General features: G+C 43.9%; 1 protein-coding gene across 2 annotated transcripts; it reads right to left on the bottom strand.

The window, feature by feature from the left end:
- Positions 1-204: 204 nt before the first annotated feature.
- On the bottom strand, positions 205-14,009 carry OGFRL1 (opioid growth factor receptor like 1). Of its 2 annotated transcripts, none has more exons than XM_072965478.1 (7): positions 13,732-14,009; positions 9,645-9,731; positions 9,410-9,488; positions 6,942-7,020; positions 6,778-6,844; positions 6,527-6,672; positions 205-1,787 (listed from the first exon to the last, which is right to left on the bottom strand). In XM_072965478.1, the coding sequence occupies exons 1-7, from the start codon at positions 13,966-13,968 to the stop codon at positions 1,121-1,123; spliced, it is 1,362 nt and encodes a 453-aa protein (XP_072821579.1). In that variant the 5' UTR covers positions 13,969-14,009; the 3' UTR covers positions 205-1,120. The 2 variants fall into 2 exon arrangements, with proteins under 2 accessions (XP_072821579.1, XP_072821578.1); XM_072965477.1 differs by having other exon boundaries at positions 9,410-9,491.
- Between the last annotated feature and the right edge of the window lie 12,567 nt (positions 14,010-26,576).

The raw sequence follows: 26,576 nt of genomic DNA on the forward strand, positions 1-26,576 counted from the left end.
ATATTAACACATGAAGTACTTATTAAAACCGAGTATATGGGATATCAAGTCTGTTCTCAATTTCAAGTTTTGACAACTTAAAACATGCAGTAAGTTGTAGGGTTTTGTTTTTTTAAGATAGACTGTAGACTAAGCAATATTAATTGCACAGACCGCAGAACACTGAGATATTCATGGTTTTAGGGACCACTGCCTGTTGCCAGCTCAAGATGCATGCCTTTTGAAAACACACAATTTCCTTTCTTATTTTTTTTTTTAATTCTTCAGTCATTCACCTTCAGAAACAAGCACCAAATTTATATGGAACAGCCACAGAAGGCAAAATTCTTTTCTTGGATTTCTGCATCAAAACTGGTTTTTAAGCCCTTGATACAGAAAAATATTTTTCTAGTATTTTGAACAAAGCAAATGCTTGAAATCATACCGTGGAAAGTCCCCTCTGTAGGGGATCATCTGAATGGACACTAGGCATGCACAGGCCAGCCGACAAGGGTGGCAAGTGAGGGCCAGCATGGAGAAAAGGAAGAGGGAAAAAAAACCCAGCAGGACTGACCAAAGGGCAGGGGCGACTACAGGTCTCCAAGAACATCCATCTCACTTATAAGAACTTAAAAATCAACATGCTGAGGTGCTGTAATGAAAAAAAAAAAAAAGGAAAAATCCACATTTCTTTATGAACACCTTTGAGAAGACCAAAATTCTTTCCTCCAGCTTGGGGGAAAAAAAAATGAATCCACAAATAGGGAAAAGGCATGGCAAGCAAACAAAATTAGCCTCTTGATTTTCTTCACATAGAAGGTGGTCTCTCACAAGAATTTATTTGATGTATCAAAGACTACAGGATCACTTCCAGATATAATGAAAATAATTCAAATGTCACTGCTGTGTATAGGATTCGAAAAACTCACATCCTCAAGGTGTTCCAGGACAGATTCATTAATTGGGTCTCACCTTAGAACTTCTTATTAAATGTTAAATTCAGTGTCGCCCAAAATAAAAATGAAATAACAACCCAAAGCTGATAGCAGAGATCACGAACAGCTGGCCACAAGTGGAAATGGGACCTCTGTTCTTCGGGGTAAACTGAACAGCAGAAACCCCTTGTGGGTTTTCTGACAATTCACTGTGACGGTACATCATCGTGGGAAACTGCATCTCCGGGATTTCCACAGTCTTTGTCATGACTTTCACTTTCTTCATCTTTTTCAGGAGTTCCACTCTCCTTTTTCTCCACGGGACTATTAGGTGCTTTTTCTGGCTGAGGCTCGGAACTGTCGGCATCACCGTCTGTCTCTGCGTTTCCTGGCCCGGCGGCCTCACTGCCCGGCTCTGCGCTCAGCCCATCTGTCTCTTCTCCCGGCTCTCCAGGTCCCCCCTTTTGTTCTTCAGCTGTTTTGCTATTTACATGCACCACGGAGGAGGAGGAATTCTTGGCGTCCTTGGATTTTTTATGCAGGGACGTTTGACTGCTATGACCAGAGGCGGCGGGGCCAGGCGTTTTCTGAGCTTTACTGGCCTCTGACTGGTCTTTCCTCGGTGGTCCCCAGATAAAATTCTCTGAAGGCGTGTAATGTTTCTGGGCGAACCGGAGGAGCTTTCTCCTCTCTCTTCTGTCTCGAATGGTATAAACAAAATACTCCAGGGCGCTCTGCTTAATATTGGGGATGGTATTTTCCACCAGCGCCTCCTGGAGAATAAATTTTACAAGGGGAGATTTAAAACTTTCATATCCAAGCTCGCCCAGGCTTTTCAGAATACGAGTGATTCTTAAATAGTTGTGCTGGGACCTGGAAGAGGATAGGATAAAATGAAAGAGAAAAATTAGGTGGAAGAAAGCAGGGAAATAAAAACTATCGGGAAAATATTTTTTATGGAACTGTGAGCCACGAACACGTCTCGGAATGACTGTACTGAAAGTTGTATCAGACGCCATTAAGAAGAATAAGACAGAAGATATTAAACCTCTATACCCCAGTATAATGCCACTCTACATAAAACTCAAGCATATACTATAAATTCTCTTCATTCCTTTAGTTCTTCATATTTGAAACATATTTAAATTTACAATTCATTCCCACTGGGCTGAACTGCTGTTTGTGTATTAAATACACTGAGGATGAGTATCTCCTAGCGCATCTGCAGCATCACCAAAGTGTGGCACCCATCACAGGTACCCAGTGATGAACGTCAACACGACATCAGCCCAAAGGCACGATTTACAGGGTACCTGCTCAGCAAAATCCACCACATTAACCAGCTCGTAAGAAAAGCAGCTAGAAGGATTCTGACAAAGGATGCAAAACTGACTTGTAGAGCAAAGAGTAGGGGCTTCAGAGCCAGACCTGAATTCACCACTGCCAACTCCATCTGTGTGAAATCACAGTGTCTCTCAAGCTCAGTACCCTCACCTGTAAAATGGGGAAAACAGCCCACACTCCTCTGGACTTGGAAGAATCAAATGCAGGGCAGGTGGAACACAGTCAATATGAGACACTGTATACCATCAATGTTATTATTGTCATTGTTATTACTCAGATTTGGTATTCAGGACTGCCGTATTTGTACCCATCCCAGCTCAAGCACCTAAACTCTCTTCCATCTGTGGCCTCTCTCTCCTCTTCTTTCCCTGCCACAGAATTTCAAATGTTGCTTCTAATGGCACTGACCCCAAAGATGCTTCTCTCCCCAGATTGCACTAACGTCTTCCATTTCAGTCCCCAAACTAAGGCCACTATCAGATGAAAGCATTCCAAACCTACTTGGTCATAACCAATAATCTTACCTCCGCTCCCTCACTCAGCCCAATTGTTGCTTGGTTACAAACACCTGGCTGCATCCTACAGCACCTTCAGGTACCTATGTTAATCATGTGTGTTCTCAACAGCCCAAGTTATTTATTTCTTTACTCAGTACAGCCACACAACCACAACCATCACTTACTTCCAATCTCCTAAAACCTATTTATACCTCAGACACTGAACTTTATACAAGCATTGCACATATGTGCCCTGGCTCCCAGAAGTGTGAGAGTAGCCACTTGGGAAAAACTAGCCATTTATTTGGGAAGAGTGAAGAAGGATATTGAATTGAGGGGTGGAACGGTGGCCTTATGGCCTTATATGGCCTTATATTTTTTAAAAAATTTTATTGAAGTATAACTGATTCACAATATTAGTTTCAGGTGTACAGCAAAGTGATTCAGTTATATATATATGTTTCCTTTTCAAATTCTTTTCCATTATGTGTTATTACAAGAAATTAACTGTAGTTCTGTGTGCTATATAGTAGGTCCTTGTTGTTTATCTGTTTTATACATAGTAAAGTGTGTCTGTTAATACCCAACCCCTAATTTATCCATTGTTGTCCTTTCCCATTTGGTAACCATAGTTTGTTTTCTGTCTGTGAGTCTGTTTTTGGTTTGTAATTAGAATTTGTGTTATTTTTTTTTTGATTCCACACATATAAATGATATCATATGATATTTGTCTTTCTTTGTCTGACTTATTACACTCAATATGATAATCTCTAGGTCCATGCATGTTGCTGCAAATGGCATTATTTCATTCTTTTTATGGCTGAGTAATATATATATATATATATATATATATATACCCCATATCTTCTTTAATCATTAATCTGTTAATGGACATTTAGGTTGTTTCCATGTCTTAGCTATTGTAAATAGTGCTGCTATAAAAATTGGGGTGCATGTATCTTTTTGAATTATAGTTGTCTCTGGATATGTGCCCAGGAGTGGGGCTACTGGATCATATAGTAAGTCTATTTTTAGCTTTTTAAGGAAACTCCATACTGTCCTCCATAGTGGCAGCACCAAATGACATTCTCACCAACAGTGTAGGCTGTGGCCGTATACTTTAATAAAAGAGTATGGACCAAACAAAAACCATGATTCGGGCTAACCAAACATCGGAAAAATCCAGCAGTTTTTATTATTCTCTCCATTTATCAAAATAGTATCATCTTAATATTCAACTCTTTGAAGGCCAATGGGTAAAACATAGCACAGCTTCATTTCAGGTTTATGAATCTATGTTTTTTAATGGTTAGGAAGTACTAGTCTTTTGAGACAATACAAATTGGAGTGAAGTTGAGACAACATGCCATTACCAGCAGGACTGACCTAGTTGTCAGGTTAGTGTAAAGTCTGGATACCCTAAAACCTCAGTGGTAAAATCCCTGGGCAGCAGCCGCTTCATAAATTGAGGAGAAAGAGATGTATGGAAAAGTGGAAGAATATTTTCCTTTAAAACTCCCCAAAAGGAGTTATATGACACAAGAAAATTTACTATCTTTGCAACCAGCTCAATTTCACATATCCAGTCCAAGATGAATCACCATGATAAAATGTCTGTGCACACTTATCTGTGTCAACACATTCTCCAATTAAAAAACTTACATAACAGGAGAAGAGGACCAAACCTTGGGTTAAAGAGAATAAAAGATCAGGCTTATGGAACAAAATTATGCAAGAAAGAAACTAGGTATTTCAGTAGGATTTGAAATAAATGTCACAAATAAATACAAAAAACCCCCACCCTCCTACTGTTGTGAGGAGACTTTGGGGTCTCATGGCAGATAAAAGAGCAAAGGGGGGCTTCCAGAGGTAAGGGCAGTGGAAAGGGCGGAAGCTGTCAGGAAGACTAGGTGGGAGAAGAGAGAAGACACAAAAGGCAGGAACCAGGACACAGAACACAAAAGTGAGAGGGGCTTCCAGGGCCTGAAATACAGCTCAGTAAGTGACTGCAAATAAAACTGGAAAAACACCTTAGTGGTTGGTCTATATCTCTGGCACTCACGTTTGAAAATCTTTCACCTCTTCAAGTCATGGTCACTTGTTCACTATTTCATCTCACTTTCAGTCAATAGTTTTTGTCTGCTGGGCTACTATAAATATATTGAGTTCCCTGCCCACTCTGAAAAACTCAAGATGTCATACAGATTAAAACACCAATCAAAGCTGTATGTGATATCCACGGAAAGGCAATATGGTGGTGGCAAGAAAGGAGCTGGATGGGGCAGCGAGTGAGACGGGGCAGCAAGGATCAGGCTGCCCTCGCCGCCCCAAGACAGGAGGTCATTTAATGAAAGCCTTCAGAAGGGCTCTGTGTCCAGCTACCAATGAGAGGATCTGACGATAAAACGCCAAGGAGGATTTAGGCTGACAACCCTGTCTTGTTCATCACTTATTCATTCAACAAACATTTACTAAATAAGCTTGCTACTCTAACCCAAAACTACAAGGTGGAATGACACTTGTGAGTACGTGGAAAATGAGATACTATCAGATTCTCTTCAAAGACTGACTTTTGCCCTCCTTCACATCAAGAGGCTGCTTGCATGCAGTTGTCATTGACAGTCTGACGCGAGTGCTTAGAAATGTCGTCCAGAGATCGCTACCTGCATGGCTTTGGCAGAGGCACAGACACTTCTCCGATAAATGCCCTTTATAAATCCCATTTAACTTGAGTTATGAGTTAATGGGTCTTCTGGTCAAGACCATAAGGCTTTATGCCCATATTTGAGTATTTTAGTATAAGCTACCATTTTAACAGTGTTGACTATAACTAATAAAGTAAAAGGAAGACCTAAGTGTTCATTTTACCAAAGCAAGATAAAAGTTCTAGAAAAACACAAAACATTTAGTTACTTGATGCACAAAACTGTTTGGGGCAAAGACAAATTTCTTAGGTTAGTTCTAATTATTTTTCTCTTAATACTTGCCCAGTTCAACTAATTACAACATGCTAAAAATGTTTTAAAGTTGTTGGTTTTATAGTCCGGCACTCAAAAGTTATCCTCTAATTAAAAAGAAAAACAAAATAACCCGCCAGTTTGCATGCAAAGAAAATAATTTAAAAAAAAAACTTTGGGTATACGTATTAATGAAAGTTATAAATATCCAAGCAAAAGAACACAGCAAATCAATTCCAAATCAACTGTTATATTTTCTTCACAGGTTTTAGGATTTACTAAGCAAAAATGGGCTTTTGTTTTTGACCTAAATGATGAAGATTCTAATTTCCCCTCTTTCTTAGGAAAGTGGATGTGTACATCTCAGTCTTACAAAATGATTTTTATAGATCAGAGGCTTAATTCATGGATTTAATCTAAGAAGGCACCAGGCCTGAGGGACAGACTGCGCTTCAAGAAACTTACACCTTAGGAGAGCTGGTTTGGAGAAATGTATATAAAGCAATAACCACAAATGCCAAGAAATGTGGTATAAAGAGGGAGAGAGACCACACTTGGCTGTGGGCAGTGGAGAGGTTTCAGGAAGAACCAGCTCTGAAATTGAGTAGCCATATTTCTACCTGAAATATCCTTCTTTTCAGTTGTTGCTTTGTTTTGTTTCGGGAATACAGAACCGGGAATAAAAGGCACTTTGGATTAACTTTTGAATTCAAATTCCTGGGTCCATCTGCTACTTGTTCCTGCGTTCCATGGAGAATTCCAACCAAGGGAAAACAAGCCGACTGGGATGTACGGCGGGTGGGGCTGTACTTACTCATTCAGATGCTGAAACCTCTCCTGCCAGTTAACAGCCCGAGCAACATTTCCGGTTTTATCGATCAGTTTTATTCCAAAAAATTCTAACATCATTTTATAAGCCAGGAGGAATCTTCGAATTGCTTCTTTTGTTTTTTTGAATTCCTAATAAAAAAAGAAAAGGCAGTTGAAGGGACTCGGGAGTGACAGGGCAATCACATGGTAGTATTATTTGGCTATTTCACGTGAAACAAAACAAGCCTGCATTACCTCAATTTCATATGTAGTTAGTTCTTTTGCGTAAAAGTTCAAGCCTTGTTCTCTCAGAGGGAAGAGCCTATTTTTTAGAAAAACAATTTTTTTAGATTAATGTTGCCTGGAAAACATCCATGATTAAACAGGACACGGCTGAAGAGACAGAACATGGGACTCACCATTGGATGTAAGTGTGGTTGTGCTCCAGAGTCTCATAATCCCCTTTCCACTTGTTGAGAACTTCTTCAATGTAAACACCTAAACGGTGAAAACGGAGATGAACCAGGCGTTTCAAACATTGTTGAAAACCATTTTAAGATCTAATCACTTAAGCTTTATATTAAAACTTTTTAGAACTTAATAACAGCACACAAGAGCAATGCTTTTATAAGGTGAATACCCTATGCCAAATACTCAGTTATGTCATAAGCCTGACTTAAAAAAAAATTAATGGTGCCTCAAATTGCAGAAAGTTTTACTGGACAGTTACTCTAAAGCAGAAGCTGGCAAACTATGGCCTGCCGTCCTGTTTTATAAAGAAAGCTTTACTGGAACACAGCCACACACATTCGTTCATGCATTTATATACAACAGTGGAGTTGAGTCCACTGCAACTGAGATCATATGGCCCACAAAGCTGAGGATGTTTCCAACGTGGCCCTGCACGGAAGTCTGCCAGCCTCTCTGCCTTGGAGGGACAGATAGTTCTTCAAATACTAGATCGAATAAAAATGAAATATATCCCAGGGGAAAAGAAAGAAAGGAGACAGACGTGGGGGGATGAGAAAGAGAAGAGATGCAGGAAAAAGGAGAAGGAAAGGAGGAAAGAAAAATGCAAGGAGACGGTGGGTGGTGAGCGCCCCCTATCTGCGGGGCCCGTCAGGCCGACTGCGCAGGGACTCTCTCCATCTGGTGTTATTAGCCCCGCTTTTACCGAGGAAATCGTGTGATCTGGTCAAAGTCACTGACTCATAAAAGAACATGTCTAGAAATAGAGCACAGGTCTCCGGTTCTAAAATGCAGGCCCTTCCTTTCATCGCTTCCTATTCTCCTCCCATAAGAACTTATTACAGTAAAATCCGCCTGCTTATTCTGACCCCCACCCAATCTTATAAGATTTCCAAATAAATTTTGTGATAAAGATTACAAAAAAAAATCAATGCATTGCTTTAAGTTATTGCTCTAAATTGCTACCTCAAAAATAAATGCACTGTTGGAAATACAAAAATAACTTGGTTAAACACTGTCATTATCTCTACATTCAATGTTTTTAATATTTGAAGGCATTCCTTTAGGTAAATTTTATTAAATTCATATCAGAGTCAAATTAACAATCTACCATTGCATTTCTTCAAAAGGTTTTCTTACCCCAGGTCCTAAAAAACTAACTTAATTAGTATTATTTTGATTAGTAAATAGAGCAGCGTGTTCCCACCATTAGTAAATATGACAGAGCATTTTTATCTAGAGGGTTCCTTCCAAAACAGGGCTGACTTCTGGGACACCAGAAATTAATTAAAGACAAGAGGATCTGGACACTTCAGCAATGTCCTTAAGTCCCAATTCCCAGCAGACGTGTCTGCCAGTGCACAATATAGGAGACTCCTCCTCCCAAAGCTCCACCCCACATTTGCATATTCTTCCTCCAGTTAATTCACCAAAGGATGCAAGGTCCTGCCCTCCGGAGAGCTTTGCAGTCCGCGACCTTCGTTTCCTGGCTCACAGTGCTATGGATTTGGCTGAGTTTCCACTGAGAGCAGAGTGCAGCGGCCAGGGCCATCTGGTCACCTCGCAGAGATTAAGGGCTCTAAGGAGAACAGCCAGCTTTCTGGTCTGACCTGCATACAATTAGGATGCCCACCAGGAACCACAGCGTGGTGCCTCCGTGAAACATGCCTGTCACCCTGGAGGCTGCCTCCTCTCACTCTAGGTTTAGAAAAGATCCTATGAGGGCAACTGTAGAGTTGTAAAGGGGGACACATTTATTTGGCTGAGTTGAATGGAGATCTGCTGTGTCTGTGGTCCCCTTCCTAGGATGTCCTAACTCTGAACTGGAACTGCGGTAGCCACCACCCCTCCCCCGACCCCTGAATCTGAAAATCAACAGGAAAGCTTATTCTAGTACAAACATCACTTTTCAATTAGGTTCTAAATATTCTGGGCGTGTGGCACAGTGAAAAGAATACTTAACTCTAGAACCCAGACCCAAGTCTGTGATCCAGTGACCCAGCAAGTCGGTCATGCAAGCTTTGGGACTCAGTGACTTCATCTTTAAAACGAGAAAGCTGACTTTAATTTCCCCTAATGTTCCATTTTAATAATCTAATATTCTATGGCGCTAAAAATCTCCTCTCTTCCTCTCACAAAAATGGCGCCCACTACCTTTCAGAGAGTAGTAGCCACTGCGAACACGTGGTGGGAAGGTATTGCTAACCCTCACGTTATTCCTCCAGAATTTACCGAGAGGATGCTCACAGCGCTAGGGTCTAGGTCTTTGAGGAAACAGACAGCAGAGGAAAGTAAAGCCAGTCAATGAACCAATGCATTAAACGCATTAAGAATGTATGGACCATGGAATAAACAAAGAATAACTAGCTGTAGTATTATTTTAAAAGTCTGCTTTTTACCGAGGTAGCAGATTACTCACCATCTGGCTTAAAGGGAATTTTATTCTTATAAAAACGAAGATTGCTTAAGTCATTCTGATACCGGATATCTTTGAAGTTCTGCTAAAGGAAAAAATAAATCAATCTCCAGCATATGGACATAAAAAAAGGTACAAGGACCTTTCTTGCATGTTTGCTCATTGGCACCCCAAAGTAACAAAAACAGAAAGGAAATATTTTACATTTTAGAAACAGAAAACCATTCTAGAGTCTTACTGGGTACTGGTGTCGGTATTTGTACAAATCCCTCGCAGCATAAAAACTTCTCTTTGGTTTGGCAGTTGCTTCAGTGGAATCACCACCCTAAAATTAAAAGTGAAATTCCATTTACATGTTGAAGGAAGATAATCCCATTTAGAGAGATTTCCAGAACAAACTTAAAATAATGACTATCCATAAAGAAAGCCTGAGAAGTGTGAAGCTGTCCAGATTAATGAGATATTATAAACATCCTTTTGATAATGCTCCCTAGCAACATTTGTTGGCATCCTTGGTTCCTGATTTGAGGCCAATAACATTTGTCCTAAGGTGTTTTACTAAATAAAAAAACTTTATTCTTCACCAAAAGCCTCTAGAGGCCAAATGTTATGGGTCAGTATCCATCAGAAACAACTCAAAATGAATTCAAGACATATATTTCACCAGAGGTAACACAAGTGATACTACAATAAAACTTACTTTAGAATACATCACACTAAAAAAAAAAGTGTTAAAATAATAATTCAATTCTACTAAGAAAACTATCATTAATTTTGCAATATTTTGCTGTACTTGGAAATCAAGTAATATTGATGAAAGGAATGGGGGCTTTTAAAACAAACTAAATAGCTTTCTAAACTTCATCCTTTACCGCATGTAGCAAGTGCACAAAGGCATAAATGACTTTCTGTTAAGTCAGTGATCATACAATGTGATACAAATTAGCAAGTTTAAACTATATACACACAAAGCAATAAAAGCTCTCAACTGGAATGAACCTCACATTGTAGTAATTTATATGTGGTAGTTCACTCATACTGCTTAAATTCTAAACACAATCCCCATCCCCATGACATAATGTTTGAAGTATAAGATCCAGGTCCATATAACCAGTTTACAGTCTCTAACCACATGTACTATTATAACGTATAAGAAAGTGCTTTGGTCCAGTGTCACGCAGAAGAATGAGAATGGTGACGACGATGAACAGATGACAAAGTTTAGATCGGGACATTTATTATGAGCTCTGCCCCAAGTCCTCTCCTCATCAGCCCCCACCCCATCTGTGTAGACAGACTGCCACCCTCTCAGCCATTTTCACACATTTTTGAAGTAGCGTGATGCTCACCATTACTACAAGTACCGAGAAACCTGAGCACAAAATTCTCTGGTGTTTAACATCAGCTACCCCATCATGTTGCATAAGCACAGGAAAGCTTAAATTCTGGTCCTTGCCACACGTTTCAAAACAGCTCTGAATCTACAGAGCCTGAGCCACAACCATGCGGATCATCATCCTACATTTGTGCAGAAAAGCACCTTCCCGTTTACAAAGCACTTACACATGCAGTATTTAATTTGACTCTTATAACACACCTGGCAGGCAGTTAGGAGCACTTGCATCCTAGAAACAAGGAAACCCAGGCTTGGAGAAGTTTAACAAGACCCGGAGCCCAGAGATAGGGAAGGAACCAGAACCCCAGGCTCTGGGCTCGAAGTGGAGCTAGCTCAGCATGAGTCAGTTTCAGCTCCACTAAACACGAAGGACCGCTATAGAAACTTTGGTATAATGTCAAAACCCCAAGCTGGGAGTCAGGATCCTTGGGCTGAGTCTTAAATCTGCTGCTTATTTGTGAGGCCTTTAACTGCATCTTGGTTTTATCATCTGTGAAATGAGAATGACTCACACCCTACCTATTTCCCACAATTATCCGGGGAACAGCTGCCTCCTCCGACCTCTAAACGTGCCAACCTGCCGCATCCGCCGGCTCCTCCACTTCCGCTCCTCTTGGTCTCCATCCCACTGCCTTCACCTCCTGTGCCACGGATTCTGCTCCTTAACATACTGTTCCTAGTTCCTGTATCAAAACTTCCCTGTCTCCTCGTCATTTCCCTCAGCAAACATGCTGTAGTATCTCTAATCTTAAAATAAACACACACAAATTGAGACTGACCCCAATCCCCCCGCAATGACAGCTCTGCTCCCTTTTATAGTAAAACATCACCAGAGAGCTGCTCACAGTCCCTGCCTGTCCCCTCCTCTCCTATTCTCCCCAGACCCTCCCCAGTCAGGTTTTCATCCCCCACATTCCATCAAGATGGCTCTTGTGAGTGTCACTAACAAATTTCCATCTCACCAAACCATTTCTCAGTGCTCAACTCAGGCGACCTTCTGGCAGCATCAGGCCAGTTAACGCCTCCCTCTGTCCTGAAACACTGTCATATGCCACACCTGGCCTGGTTTTTCCTCCTACATCATTGGTCAGCCTCATATTTGGCTCCTCCTCCTGTTCACAGGCTCTAACTGGAGGAGCGCGAGGGGACTTAATCCACGTTTCTCACTCGCCTCTATGACTATGTCTTCCCATGACTTTGAATACCACCAATTTATATGCTGACAACTCCAGTCCTGGACTGAGGCTCCACTCATAGACATAATTAACTTCTCAACAACTCCACTTGGATGTCTCATAGGATATTAAACTCAAGAGAATTCTTGATTTAACTTCTGTTGCTGCTTTCTCTCTAGATTTCCCGACCTTAGTTAATATCACAGTCATTTCTCAAATACACACTTGGACTAGAGTACAGCAATGTGGGTGATAAGACGCAGCCAGCCTGGGATGTACTTTAAAGGTAATTCGAAGTACTTGTAAATGACAATGGGGGGTGGGGTAGGGAACAGTCAGATACAAAATTTAAAAGTAGATTTTTTAAAGAAGTGACATGATGATACTGACAAGAAAAATTAATCATTAAAGGGGAAAATAGAGGGTTGGGGTGACCTACCATGTACTGAGGTTGCAATTAACAGATTGAAACATTAAATATCAAACTGTTTTATACACATGGACCTGGTTAGTTGGACTGAATCTGAGCTGGTGTTTTTTGATATTCCAAACTTCTTGAGAAGGTTATTTAAATGGGAGACAAGTGGAAGGGGAAAACACTGCAATACAGAGTCTAATACTTCCCTGGGTCTTAATTTGCCGGACAAAATGACCCAGAGCCAAGAGGCAGAAATATATTCACAATTCCAGCAGATCAAAGCACCTCTCTCTCTGGATGATCTTGGGCAAGTTTCTCCTTCTGGGCCTCAAGTTTCTTTAAAATGGGGATTCAAAACAGCAACTCCCACCCCACCCCCAAAATTGCAGGTAATGGAAATAAAATGTTTAGCATCCAGCCTGCACTAAGACTGCTTCCTCCTGACCTAAACGGAGATGATCATCAGGACAGATGAGGCAGCCTTCACTGTAAAATGCAGGAGCTGATTTCCTCTACTCCAGCCAAGTACCCCGAGGTTACATTAGACTGAGGGCTCCATTCCCCCTTCTCACCCACCATGGCTGATAAAGAGGGAGGCCTAATGCAGAACCACATGCTGGGAAGACCTCCACGATGCACACTTCTTCAGAGGGTTGGCTCTGCAGTTTCTCTCTTTTTTTTTTTTTAAGTTTTCTGAATTATTTTCAGTCCATCAGAGATTAAAAGAGATATTCATCTCTTCACTAGCACCTCATCCAAGTTGCACTGGGCAAATGACTCAAGCGCAGTTGGATCAACAAGTCTTCTGGTTGAAATAAGATTTTCGAAGCGTGCCCTGAACTCCTGGGTGGGCAGGCCTTACTTGGAATAAGAACTATGTTGTGTTAACGTCGGATGGGGGCCTTCTAGGATACTTCGGAAAGCGGTAGACCCCTCCGTAGGGAACAGTGCTGGCTGCTCAGTCGCGGTCCCACTTATTCTGGGTAATTCGGACCAGTAAGATGCACTAGACGGGTTTTCACCGTCGTCTATTTTTAGGCAGGTTCCTCCCACCCCACCTTCGCATCACCCAGCTGCGCTGCGGAGGCAACGAAACACCCATTCAAGTTGGGTTCCGCCCGGAGGGACTTCCTCGTGGTGGCTGGGCTCGGGCCCCACGCCGGCAGCAGGCGGCCCCGCGCCCTCGACCCCGGCAGGCCCTGGGTCCCCGGGACCAGCCACCCGCGCCCCCGCCCCTGCCACCCGCGCGGGCCACCTGCGCGCGGGGGCGGCCGGGACCGCTCCTCCCCCCGGGGACGTCCTTTTCCCCCGGCCGAGGCCGCCGCGGGCCGCATACCTGCTCGGCGCCCGCCGCCTGGGCGTCCCGGTCCGGCGCGGGGCTGGCGCGGGGCCGCCCGCCGGCTCGCTCCGGGGACTGCGCGGGCTGCTCCGGCTCGCGCCCCGGGCCCTCGTCGCCGCCTGGCCCCGGCTCCTCGGGCTCGGGCTCGGGCTCTGAGTCGGTCTGCCAGGTGGAGTCGCAGTCCTCCACGGTGGTGGGCTCGCGGAAGCTGACCCCGCCGAGCAGGTTGCCCATCGGCGAGGCGGGCGCGGGCGCGGGCGCGGGCGGGCGCGGGCGGGAGGGCGGGCGCGCTGCGGCGGCGCTGGGGCCCGGGCCTGGCCGCGGCCGGGGCGCGGGGCGGCACCTCGGCGCGCCCGGGCCGCACTGCCTCCGCGCGGCGAGCGGCGGGCGGGCGGGCGCACAGGCGGGGAGGAGCCCGCGGCCGGGGGACCGCCGCCGCCCGCGCCCGAGCCCGCCCATCGCTCCCCGCCTCCCCGCCTCCCCGCGGGCGCGAGCCGCCCGCCCCGGCCCCGGCGCGCACCTCGCTCTCGGCTCTGCAGCCCGGAAGGCCCGCCTCCCTCGGCCCCGACGTCCCCGGGAGAGATCGGGGTCCGCCGCCCGCCCCCTCTTCCCCACAGCACCTGGGGCTGGCCCACCGGTCGGGCCTTCCCGCCGCCCCGGCCCCGCAGGCGGTGCGATCCGCCCCGCTCCGGGAGAGCAGTGGGCGGACTTGGTCCGGGGAAGTGTCCCCGTCCGTGAGCAAGCCATGGCCATCCCCGCCCCTTCACCCGGCCGGTGCAGCAGGAAGAGAAATTCGCCGCAGCAGAAGACAAAAGCTTATGGTGACCGGGCACCACATCCACAGAAAATCCAAGCTCTCACGACTGGATCTGGGGGGACCGCAGCTGTCGGTCACCTCCTCTAATGAGCAAAAGCAGCAATACCTAGACGTTCACATTCGTCTGTGGATAGTTTTATCAACACTCACTCCAAATCCGTGCTCTGAGTAGAACAATAACTCAGAATCCTTGGCCCCTTGGTCTGCTCTATAAATCAAAGGAGAAGAGGAGAAAATGTGGTATAGAGGCACCTAAAGGTAAAACAACCTGATTGAATAAGTGGCTCCTGTAAACTTTACACGATGACCTTCTAACTGGAAGGAAAGCCTCCTGAAGGCACCCCTGTCTGCACGCGCAGAACTTGGTAAGGACTCAGCGCACGTGCTGAACATGGACTGAGAAAAACAGGTTCCATATATAAAATTAAATTGGTGTACTTGAAACAAGTAGTTCCTTTCTAAATGTTTCGTGGTGAAATGAGACTGCATCAAGGACTGATGGGCTGCTTCCAGGGAGGGAAGAGGTGAACAGGATGCCCATTCCACAGATGAATCAGGATCGTCTCTCTTCAAGCACTGCAGCTGTGGCTCTGTCCCTAATCAGTTTCTGACCTTGGACAAGTCACGCAGCTACCTCAAACCTAAATTTCCTCATCTATAAAATAGGACCAGATTTTCTCTCTTGAAGCTCTGACTTTCAATGATCCATGAATGATCTAAGACTATTAAGTCATAGACACACAAATAAACCAGAGGTACAAAAAGACTTTTTGGTCATAATGGCTTAGTGAAAAAAAGGAGGGGGATGGGCAGCAATAGAACACATGAATCCAATTGGCCATATCTGGGGATGTGGATTCATCTTCCATTAGCAGAGGACCAGAACCCACTGCAGAAATAAATGCCATCCATCTAGCCATAAGCATTCCAGAAAAGAAAGGCTAGTGACCGTTGCTCTCCCCGGGTGCTCCAGCAATCCCTCTAGCTGTGTATAGATTAAATTCGGCCTCGTGTTCTTTGTTCTCCTCTCATCGAGTGGTAAAGCCTAATTCTCCACCCTCTGAACCGGGGCTAACCTCAGTGGCTTGCTTTGGAGAATAGAATATGGAGGATTTTCGAAACCAAGATATCCGGAAATTTCAAGGTTAAGCTGTAAGAAATCTTGCTGCTTCTACTGAAGTCTCCAGGAACATATTCTCTTGCAACCCTGAGCTGCCACGGAAGTTCACCTCCTTTGAGACTGCTCTGAGGGAAAGGCCGCTGTGGACGTCTTCCGGTCACCAGTCCCAGCTGAAGTCTGGCGGCCTTCCAGCATCCCCTGATGAATCCTGATGGTTTTTACTGGATCCTCCAGACCAGCCCACCCGTCAGCTGAATACTTCTCAGTGACCTGCACTGATGTTATGTGAAACAAAGGAACCAGCCAGCAGAGCCCTGCCCAAACTTCTCACGCTCAAAATAGTGAAAAACAGTAAAATGGCTATTGGTTTAAGTCATCAAATTTTGCAGTAGTTTGTCACACAGCAACAAATGACGGAACAAAGAGAAATATCTGTGAAAGCCTATGTGTATTTGTATATACAACTGCTGCAGTTAAACCCTTACCTTTCCCACCTTTTGGCAAATGTATCAATTTTTATAGGGCCAGAAATTTTGTGCAAAGTTATGCAATGTATTTTGTAAGGAACATAATTTTACATGAAGTATTACAACAACCTTAAGTAGTCCATTTAAAAAAGGAAGTTTGGAGCAGTAATTGATCACATTGTGTCCAATCTATGTATTTAAGAAAGTAAATTCTCAACTCTAGGTTCTGTACACAGGAATCACTCTACCTGAAAACCTCAACTTTTCCCTTATCCCTACCTTGGAGAGTATTTAACATTCCTGCCTTGACACTCAAAAAGTATATCTTTGCTTCATACAAAAAACTCAACATTTAGTGCCATGCACATATTAATTTATCAATATGTATTAACTCTAATCATTATTCATCCAGTATACCTGCAAAGAATATTGAATTCAACAATAGTATAAATATGTATGGAATGAGAAGAAATGTCCTAATGACCTACTGTAAAGTATATTTTCTGACTGCCGGTACCCAGAATCTACCCTAAGCCACTCAGATAATATAGCCATACTCCAGTGTAACTGTTTTCAACCTTTTCATGGTTTCAACCATGTCCTTGAAGGGTGAGGCCATTGCAGGGAGGAACTAAAGTGCTTCAAGAACTAAACTTTCTTGGCTGGAACCCAAGACACATATGACATATCTTAAATTGTTTTTTAAAGTGAATTGTGTTTGAGGGACTTTAAGAAAGGTTTATTGTTATATGATTTCCTTTGAGAGCCTTTCAAATAAAAGAAAAGTGTAGATCAAAGGCTATTTCATCCAACCTCAGGAGTTAACTTCTCAGGAGCTCCTGGGAACTTAAGACTCATGGAGGAAAAAAAGTATGTCATAAAGAAAAAAATAATCACCCTCTTTTATCAAAAGCAACTCTATTTCCATCATTTCCAAGAGAACACTTTTTGTTTTTATTACTTTGTAGTAAAAGTGAAAGTGCAGGGAGTAGAAAACTGACATCCTCAGCAGACTTGAGAACTTGGAGCCTCCCTGGCTGTGGATATCACCTGTCTCCGGCAGCCTTTTTCAGGCTCCTGGAGTATTGCCTAATACCCCAGAGTATGCATGCACCATATTTCAAGAATCTAAAAAGCAACTGATTCTCAGATGCATCTGATTGTGGAGGTATTTAAGTGTGAAAAAACTATACATTCCACAATCCATGCAGTATGGTGGTTTGCTAAGAGAGAGGTTAAACATTTTTAAAGGACTAAGTTATCTTTAAGAAATAGTTCACAATTCAAAGGCCAACTCTAACTTCATATCCAATACTGAATATTTTCACACCTTAAAGCCCTTTGTACCAATCGCACTAAAATTATTAATAAAGCAAAGGTAAATTGTTCATAGAATTTATGAGTATTGAATTAGTATATAATAAGATACCAGCGGAGGTAAGTTGAAATTAATGTGATAAGAATTCAGTAATAAATCATTATTTGTATAACTAAGCAAATAAATTCAGTCTGTAGACTAAAAATAGAGGCATGTTTAAATTTAAAAACTGATAACATTTGTTCAATAACAGTGTTTGGAGTCCTTATTTGAACAATTCAGCAGCATTTAGACCCATATTCTGGGCTTTGTATTCAATTTAAGATGCTGTACTGAAAAGAGAAACTGAAAACATCTCTTCTAGCCACAATTTTAATAAAACAAAACATTCAAATTTTTTAAGGAAAATTAGTATAAAAGTTATCAAATGTAGGAATGTGGACCTCAAACAAAAAAAGGAAAAGAAGAAATTTGCCTATCACCTCCAAAGTTACTGCTTACCGTCCGTGAACAAAAATAGACACGTATCAGCACATTTCCTTTTTCCAATTATTACCATTAAGTATATGTTATTATTTTATAGAATTCTTTTTCTTGGCCCTTTAATCTGATCACTTAAAAACATTACAGTAAATGAATAACAAATGGATATGTAAACACATTCTGGACTTTTCCAGCCCAGTAGGGTGCTTGTTTTTGAATCTACAGCCAAGGAATGTATGATTCTGGTGGGTCCCTCCAGTCTTCCTCAGAGCTTCTGCCCTGCTTTTCTGTAGTTACTCTTAATCTGGTTAAAAAAAAAAAAAAGACTCCCTGTGGCATGTTGTAGAGATGGATCTCCTCCAGGCTACTCAGAGCACAGGTGCCCCTATGGACCAGCTGACCTGCTGTCACTGAGCCCAGGGACACACCAGAGGGGATGCAGAGAGACCCAAAGGCAAACATTTGTTACTCCATCCCAGGACTTGATGGTGGCCCCCATGCAACCAAGTCATGCTCCTGCCCAAAGGTGGAGTAGGATGCTTGAGTCTTCACCAACCCCAGATTCTGGTCTGGCTTTCCGTGAGATGGGGTTTCCTCTGGGGAGGTTGAGGAATAATTCCTCACAGACTGTTGGCAACTCCATCAGGAGAGAACTTAGGCATGGGTGTTGGTAGCAAAGTACAATCCATCCAGGTGGCTGTCTCTTCAAAGAGAGGCACAATCCTGTTTGGCCGCCACTGTTCCTCCCAGGCCTCACAGCTCTCAACTACCTTCAGATGCATGCCTAAGTAGTAGCTTTGTCTCTATTTGCAACTTTGTTTTCTAACAACCTCTCATCTATTCTACCCAGTTTCCAACATGGCACTAGTGATCCTCCCTTCTTGATTTTTATTCCCTTCAGAGTTCCCCTTCCACACTGGATGAGGACTGGCCCTGTGTGGACAGTCAAATATTGTAAACAGGATAGCATGTGATTTCTGAGGCTAGGTCACAAAAGCCATTGAGGCCCCCCACCTTGAGCTCTTGGATCGTTTGCTCTGGGGAAGGTTGGCTGCCATGGCCTAAGGACACACAGCAGCCCTGAGGAGAGGCCCACGAGAAGAGGAGCAGAGACCCAGCCAATAGATGGCACAGAGCATGTGCACCAGCCACTTGGAAGTGGTCCCCCAGCCCCGGTCGGGCCTTCTGATTCCTGCAGCTCCAGCTGACGTCTACCTGAATACAACCACTTGAAATCTTCCCTCCCACAATGAGAGTTATCCAGCTGAGTGAGCTTTTCCCAAATTCTTGGCAAAACAGAAAGCACTAGAGAAAATAAGCAATTATTCTTTTTAGCCACTGCATCTTGGAGTTGACATATTACAAATCACTGGAGTAACTGGAACACCATCACTGAGTCGACACTAGTCACCAGCTTCATTAATGCCACAAACTTTTACTGAGCATTGATTCCATGCCAGGCCCTGTGCTAGGCTGGGATCCAAAGGTGTAGAAGACACAGCTGCTGCTCTCCATCCATGGGGACACACATGAGTAAATGTAAATGACAACAGGAGATCTTACAACAACGTTCTACGAGAGCACAAAAAAGGGGGAATGGTCCTCTATCCTTTGTCAGTCAGGGGAATTATTAGTTCTTTCAGTAAAATGTATTCAGTGCTTTTAGGAAGCAGTCACTGTGATCTGTGTCAGGCCCTGGTGAAAACAGTCACTCCTACTCTCAAGGCCAGTATCAAAAGCTGAGGAGGTAACATACTGAAGGAAGCTGGAACTAGGTGATGGAATCTGGCATACTGCGACTGTCGCGAGAACAGTTGCTGCAGAATGTGGGTAATAAGTTAAAACAGAAGGAGGAAGTAGAGGCTGCTGGTGGGGAATTTCTTTTTCAAAAATGTCCGTGGTGAAAGAAAAGAGTAAGGTCAAGAGGTCGGTTCTCCTTCTGGCCTGTATCCTTGTTCCAGCAGCTCTGCTGACATCATCCCCGTGCTGTTCACTCTTCCTCATCGTGTGCAGACTGAGATCATTGGAAAGGCTGGCTGCCTCTTGCTCCAAGAGCTTCCTGGACTGCACCCATCATGGCGAATTTCTGTAAGGCTGCGAGGCTGCCCTCAGCCACACAGGCCCAGAATCTCCAACTTGTAAGTGTCACTGAGCTGATCTGACCTGCAGGTGTTCACTCCTTAACAGAGCTCTCAGGAGACTAGCCCATGAACTCCGAATGTCCAGTCTTAATTCACAATAACAACTGTCACTGACGATTCCCAGTGTACACTTGTGTCTGCCCATCAGGCTTGGTAGGTGTTCCTCTGAATTCATCAGCTGAAATCTAGCCTCTAAGGTGATGGTATTAGGAAGTGGGGACTTCAGGAGGTGATGACTCATGAGGGTGGAGCTCTGAGGAATGGAATTAGTGCTCTTCTAAAGGAGACCCCAGGAAGCTCCCTTACCCTTTCTGTCCTGTGAGGACACAGTGAGAAGATGGCAGTCTATGCTTCCAGAAGTGGGCCCTCACTAGATCTGGAATCTGCCAGCACCTTGATCTCAGACTTCTTAGCTTCCAGAACTGCAGGAAATAAATGTGTGTTGTTAAAACACCCAGTCTACGGTGTCTTTGTTACAGCAGCCTGAACTGACCAAGACAGTGGGCATGACATCACAACAGGAGGTACTATAGGATTCAGATGTTTAAGGTTCTTAAGGTCCCAAAGCTTGCAGCCTTCTCTTGTCTGTGACGGGGAGCCAAGCAGTGCACCCTCTAATCCAAGCACTGTTCTGTTAGGATACTGTGCTTCTTAGACTCTGTTTTTTCCTGAAGATCCATCAGTGATCAGATTAACCACTGCTTATAAGTGGCTTATTCAGGGAAAGATTCCAAGTCCCTCAGAACCCATCCAACATAGGGTCTAGCCAAGCTGATTGCCAGCAGAAGGGCTGGAGGCTCCCTGCTCTGCCAACTGCTGGGTTCTCGGGGCTGCAGGGGGCTGAGAGAGGGCAGGAGCCCTGGGGCCACAACTATACAACTGGCTGTGACTATTTCGATTTTCAACTACTGACAGGTTGACTCTCAATCTCCTTCATGAAAGTGAATCCTCTGATCAAGGGACAGGCTCTCTCCGAAGTCTTTCTCTTTGCCGTAATTGCTCTTTCAACCCAAGTCCATTTGATGCTGAATCAAAATTTTGTTCTCAGAGGAAAACTCTGTTTCTAAGTTCTTGAAGACACTCCCTTATTACCACAGTTACCCTATTATTTCTAGTAAAAATTAGCAAATTGCAATGGGGTTGATATTTTTCTTCCTCAGAGACTTCCACAGTAGGTGATACATTATAGGCACTTTCAAACACTTTCTAATGAATTATTAGTTTAATGAGCAAACAAGCCTAACCCAGTAGCAGTATGTTCCTTCAAACAGATATCTATTACTTTCATCAAAATGTGTTAATGAACAGAGTATGAATACAAAGACAACTCACCAATCTGCTTATCACAGGTGGCTCTCAGCAGACCACAGACTTCAAATACAACACGTTGACTCACTGATTGTCTTGACATCTCTTTAGCTTTCTTTGCCATTATGAAAACGCAGAAAGGGATGATTTTTTGTTTTGAGATTCAAAGTAGAACAAAAATTAAATGAGACAAAGTTTAACTGTGTCTGTGCTATAGGTACGATCATTCAGAAATCCTCGGAGGGGCGGGGTCGGGGGCAAACACAGACAGAGCCCAGTCTGACCCCAAGTTCATGAACCACAGCTGCCAAAGATTAAAAAACAAATGTATTTTTGAACTTCAAAATAATTAAGTCATTTTGTCACTCCCCTCCTCAAAGTAATGACATGAATCATTGGTTGTGGTCAGCCCTTCTGTTAATATAATACTGGATCTAGTAATCCATTGAAATGGAAACTTTTCCCTCTAATTTATTCTTTTGTATTTTGTAAAATAGAAGGGACAAAAAACTCAGAGTGTAATAGATTTCTGGGCTTGCCAGAATTTGGGGGTCGTAGGGATCTATATGGAATAATCCCCAAGAAGGCATTTTCAAGGTTCTACCTTAATACATAAAATGCCTTTCCTAGGAATTTATAGTAGAAACCAGTCAGCCTGCACTGCCTTTAATGTCCAATACGGAGGGAGTTTCTCAATGAATATTAATTGATGATGACTGAGAATGTTACATGAAACGTTTTAAGGTGAGAAGAAGCAAACCTGGATAAATTCGATAGAGGAAATTGATCCAGAAGTCTTAATACTACTTATTAAGTCAGTTCTGTCCCAGCGTATTTCAGTAGTCCTTCAGGAGAATATAAATGCTCTAACAGTTGTACAGAGGATGAAGATAAGGGTGAAGATTGAGGTAGAAAATAGAGTTTTGCAATCTCCTTCCAGTCAAGTCCTAAGGGACCTTGCTTTAACATCTGCCACTCTTCTTCCAAAAGTGTTGACCTCCTCTTTTCTGGCTCTGCCTTTGCACACACACACACGCGTGCACACACACACACACACACAGATCTTCCCCAGCTTAAAAAAAAGTTTCGGTATAAACTCAAGTACACTTTATATATCTAATATGCCTTACTCTCTGTAAGACATTCAATATGCATTTATTGAATACACTTGAATTAGTCTACTGCAACAAATATAAAGCTAGGTAAACAATACAAATGGAATTTGTGAACAAAAGAAGCCCTGATGTGCAGGGAGATAGGACATCAGCATGGCAGCTGGCATTCTGGATGCCAGAGACCCTTCCACAGTCTTCCTGGACTGCATGTAAAAGAGACACGAATATGATGCTTCTTCAGGATGGTCCACTGAAACCACAGCCAAACCTGTCGGCTCTCAACCAGACATCCGACTGAGAAAACCAATCATGAGCACACTTACCGACCCACAGCAGCCAGGAGCTGGATGTGCGGAGTCTGTGCGTGCATGTAGTGCATGTGTGCAGTTGAGAATTTTTATTAGTACAACTGTTAAAAATCAAAGATCTGGCTCAGGGATACAGGGAGTGTAAAAGAATGTCACTCATCATCACTCAACGACAAAAAAAACTGTCAAAATGGCTGCAAGTCCATCACTTTTCTTGAACCCTTTAGAGAGCTGAGGTTGCAGGACAGCCAACCAGCTCCAGATCTCAGGAAAGACAGGCCCCTGTGGGGAGGGACAAGACATGGCCACTTGCTTCCCCAGGGCAGACACCACAAGACCCTGATGTGGACGCACTCAGCCAGGTTGGTGAACAAGTAGGTGGAGGCTGAGTGTGGGCTGGTAAGAGATGTGGGGCCCCTGAAAACTGCAGGTGCAGGGGAGTGGGCACCTCCCACAGGCTCTTCTCCATCAACCCCACAGGGAGTGGCTGGCGAAATCACCCCTGGCTGTGGAGGCCTGAAGACCAGAACGGCAGCCTGTGCTGAAAGGGCGAGACAGCCCTGCCGGGACCCTTCTTCCTTATCTCACCTACGTGGGGGAGGGTACCCAACGCTGTCACCCCTAGGAGGCTGGTGAGAACTGTTAGAGCAGGCAGATAGCTAGATACGAGCAGAGAAAGCGGGACACAGGGCCAAATGGCAGAAAACCATACACCTTGTGAACAACGGGGGTCCTTGGACAGACCAAGGAAAACAGGAACCTCCAGACTGACAAGAAACTATAAATTCTGGGTCAACAAGTGTCCTAGAGACGGCCAAAGAAAGGTGGGACAAGACACCAATAGCCAGCATCTGAATGTAACCTTTCACTCATTATGACTTCATCCAACTTCCTGCTCAAGACTAAATAAGGACAGAAAAATCCTTCCTTCCCACACCCAGGAAGGTGGAGCTGGGATGGAGATCAGGATAGACGACCCCAAACCCCACCCTGCCAATGAATATTCCGCCCATTCACTTTGACAACCATGTAACCAGCTTGCCAAAGAAACTCGGGGCAGCTGCCCACCTGGGTCTGCCTGCTCTTTCCTTAACAGCGTACTATCCATCCCTTAATAAATCCTTGCTTTTCTTCCTTGACCTCTATGTCTTGTTTCTGAATTCTTTACGTGAAGAGACAAGAAGCTGTTCGCGGACAACAAAACCAGTTGCAGCTGAGAAAGGGAACAGAAAATCAACCTTCCACCCCAGTTTCAGTTTACCCTGGACAGACATGGGACTTTAAGCAATAAAACTGGGAAAGTCCCTGCAGACTGGGAGGAAGTGGTCACACTCAGCCTGGGTGAGGCTCTAGAATATCTCTGGGGTAAAGGAGGAAAACTGCGGGTGAGGGAGTGCTGGCGTACTGCACAGACCAAACCCCCAGATGCAGTGCTTACTCAGATTGAGACTTGAAAACAGAGAACTCCTTCTCCGCATCACCAGTCTCGCAACCTGAGTCACAGGGGACCAGGTGGGGATGCTGCTGGAAGAGGGCCTGGAGTGTGCAGATAGAGCCTCTCTGAGGGTCAGTGCAGAAGGAAGACCTACAGCAGACAGTGGAGGAGACATTGAGAAAAACTACCAGCCAACGAGCCCCACCTGAAACCCAAGGAGTCACTAAAGGAATCTGAAGTCTGCGGGGAGCTGAGGGGAGCTCCCCCCTGCGGATGGGACTCTCAGACTCGCCCAGTCCTAACTCAGATTCACGCAGAAGTACAAGCAGAAAGACAGGTCTGTGCATTCCCGGGCATATGAGCTATTTTCCTCATCTCAGCTATCCTAAACAAGGAGTCTGGCTTTCAACAAAAAATTAGGAGGCACACAAAAGGTATGAGAAAAACAACACACTGTCAAAGAATAAAGCAATTGACAGAACCAGATTCAGGTAGGACAGAGATGTGAGAGCTACCTGGCAGAGGATTTGAAATAACTCAATAAAGCTCGAGTGGAAACAGGGCAACGTGCAGGAATCAATCCCACTGAAATGCAAGACATGAAAACAATAGTAATGGAAGTGAGGAAGGCCTTTGGTGGGCTCCTTAGTAAACCTCACAAACAAACAGTGGACCTGGTGAGTGGTCAATAGAAATTACACGCAAAGAGGAAAAAAAATGTTAAATCTCCTAGGTATTTACCCAACAGAATCGGAAGCTTGTGTTCACATAGACACCAATGCATGAATGTTGACCACAGCTGTAGTCACCGTCACCCCGAATGATTTTCAGTCAAGTGAGCAGAAGAAGAAAGCATGACACACTCACACACTGGAACAAAAAGGACTGAATTATTGACATTTGCAACGACACCAATGACTCTCAAGTATGTTTTGCCAAGTGAAAGTAGCCAGACCCCAAAGGCCATATCATATGTGACTCTAATTACGTAACTTTTTGGAAATGGCCCAAATAGAGACGGAAAATAGGAGCATGGCTGTCAGGGGCTGGAGGTGCACGGCTGTCACAGTGGATATGTGGATTGAAACATTTGTCAAAACCCAACGAATTATACAACATGACGAGCAAATTTTACTCAAGACAAAGAAATACCAGGATATGGGAGGCATCCCCAAATGGAATGCAAACTCTAACAAATGCCACTCACCTAACCTATGAATATGTAACATTACCACCTAATACCGGTGGGGAAGGAAAGAACCAACTGAATAAATTTAGAAAGCGGTATTTCGGTTGCATACTATTAAGGCTAAAGACAAAAACTATTGTCCAGAGAGGCCATATTCTAGCCAGTAAATGTGCTCCTCACAGAGATATGAGTTAGCAATTCTGAACCCACTTGTGTGAGCTAGATTGAACAAAAAAAGTAAATATACTGTAAAACCTGAGAGTCAGGTTTCTAAATGTCAGAGAAAGAATAAACCCTGAAATATTGGTATTAAACTGAAATTGAATTGGAAATCAGATTGATAGAGGAATATATTATATACAGACCAATAAAGACAGAATAAATGTGTGCATGCATGAGGTTAATACTACATTTTTTATACATATGTATATCTATACACACGTATTATCTATTTTTTGTTGATTCAAATTCATGCATCTCCCTTAAGACCATGCTAACTCCTCCGTGGAGGTTCAGTTATAACTCTGCAGATCCCCGTGTCACTTTATAACTCTCTCACAGCACTTACTAGCCGTGTCTGGTACTTTCCTACACATCTTAGATGTCCTTCCAGATAGCAAGCTCTGAAAGGTTTGTCTGGCTTTTATCTTTTACGACATCCCCCATGATCCCTCAAATGGTATAAGTCCTCAGTAAATCCACTGAATAGAATTCAACATTAGAGGCGTCTAGACAGGAATCTAAATGTCTGGGGATCAATATGCCCTTAGGGTAATGGGTTCTCTTCAAGCTAGATTGCCCGGGGTCTTAGAAAGCCCAAAGACACTCTTTAGGATTCACTCCTAGACCCTTAACTCTTCCCTTTCCACTCTCTTCAATATTATCTGCCTCTTCACTGTGGAATGAAAACACAATACTGCTGATCTCTGCGTGTATACATTCAGCTTTAACCTCTCCTCAGAGAAACTCTCGGCATCCTCCTGTGCCCCTCCCCACCCATCTCTCCCCCGTCGTCTCCGCTTCATCAGGAAGGCCTGTGCCAACTCTCCTCCAGTTCCCCCCAGTTCCCCACTCCTGTCTGTCCCGGCCACAGTCCAAGCTGTCATCATCTCTCCCAGAAATTTCTGAAAGTTTTTGTGAG

The sequence above is a fragment of the Vicugna pacos genome, chromosome 8 (assembly GCF_048564905.1).
Source record: "Vicugna pacos chromosome 8, VicPac4, whole genome shotgun sequence".
Classification (NCBI taxonomy): domain Eukaryota; kingdom Metazoa; phylum Chordata; class Mammalia; order Artiodactyla; family Camelidae; genus Vicugna; species Vicugna pacos.

Bases quoted from the DNA above. Each gene is read 5' to 3' on its own strand.
- OGFRL1 (XM_072965477.1), bottom strand. From the start codon at position 13,968: ATGGGCAACCTGCTCGGCGGGGTCAGCTTCCGCGAGCCCACCACCGTG. The intron at 9,732-13,731 runs GTATGCGGCCCG...TTTTAATTTTAG, and splicing joins AGGCGGCGGGCGCCGAGCAG to GGTGGTGATTCCACTGAAGC. The intron at 7,021-9,409 runs GTGAGTAATCTG...TTCACCGTTTAG, and splicing joins AATTCCCTTTAAGCCAGATG to GTGTTTACATTGAAGAAGTT.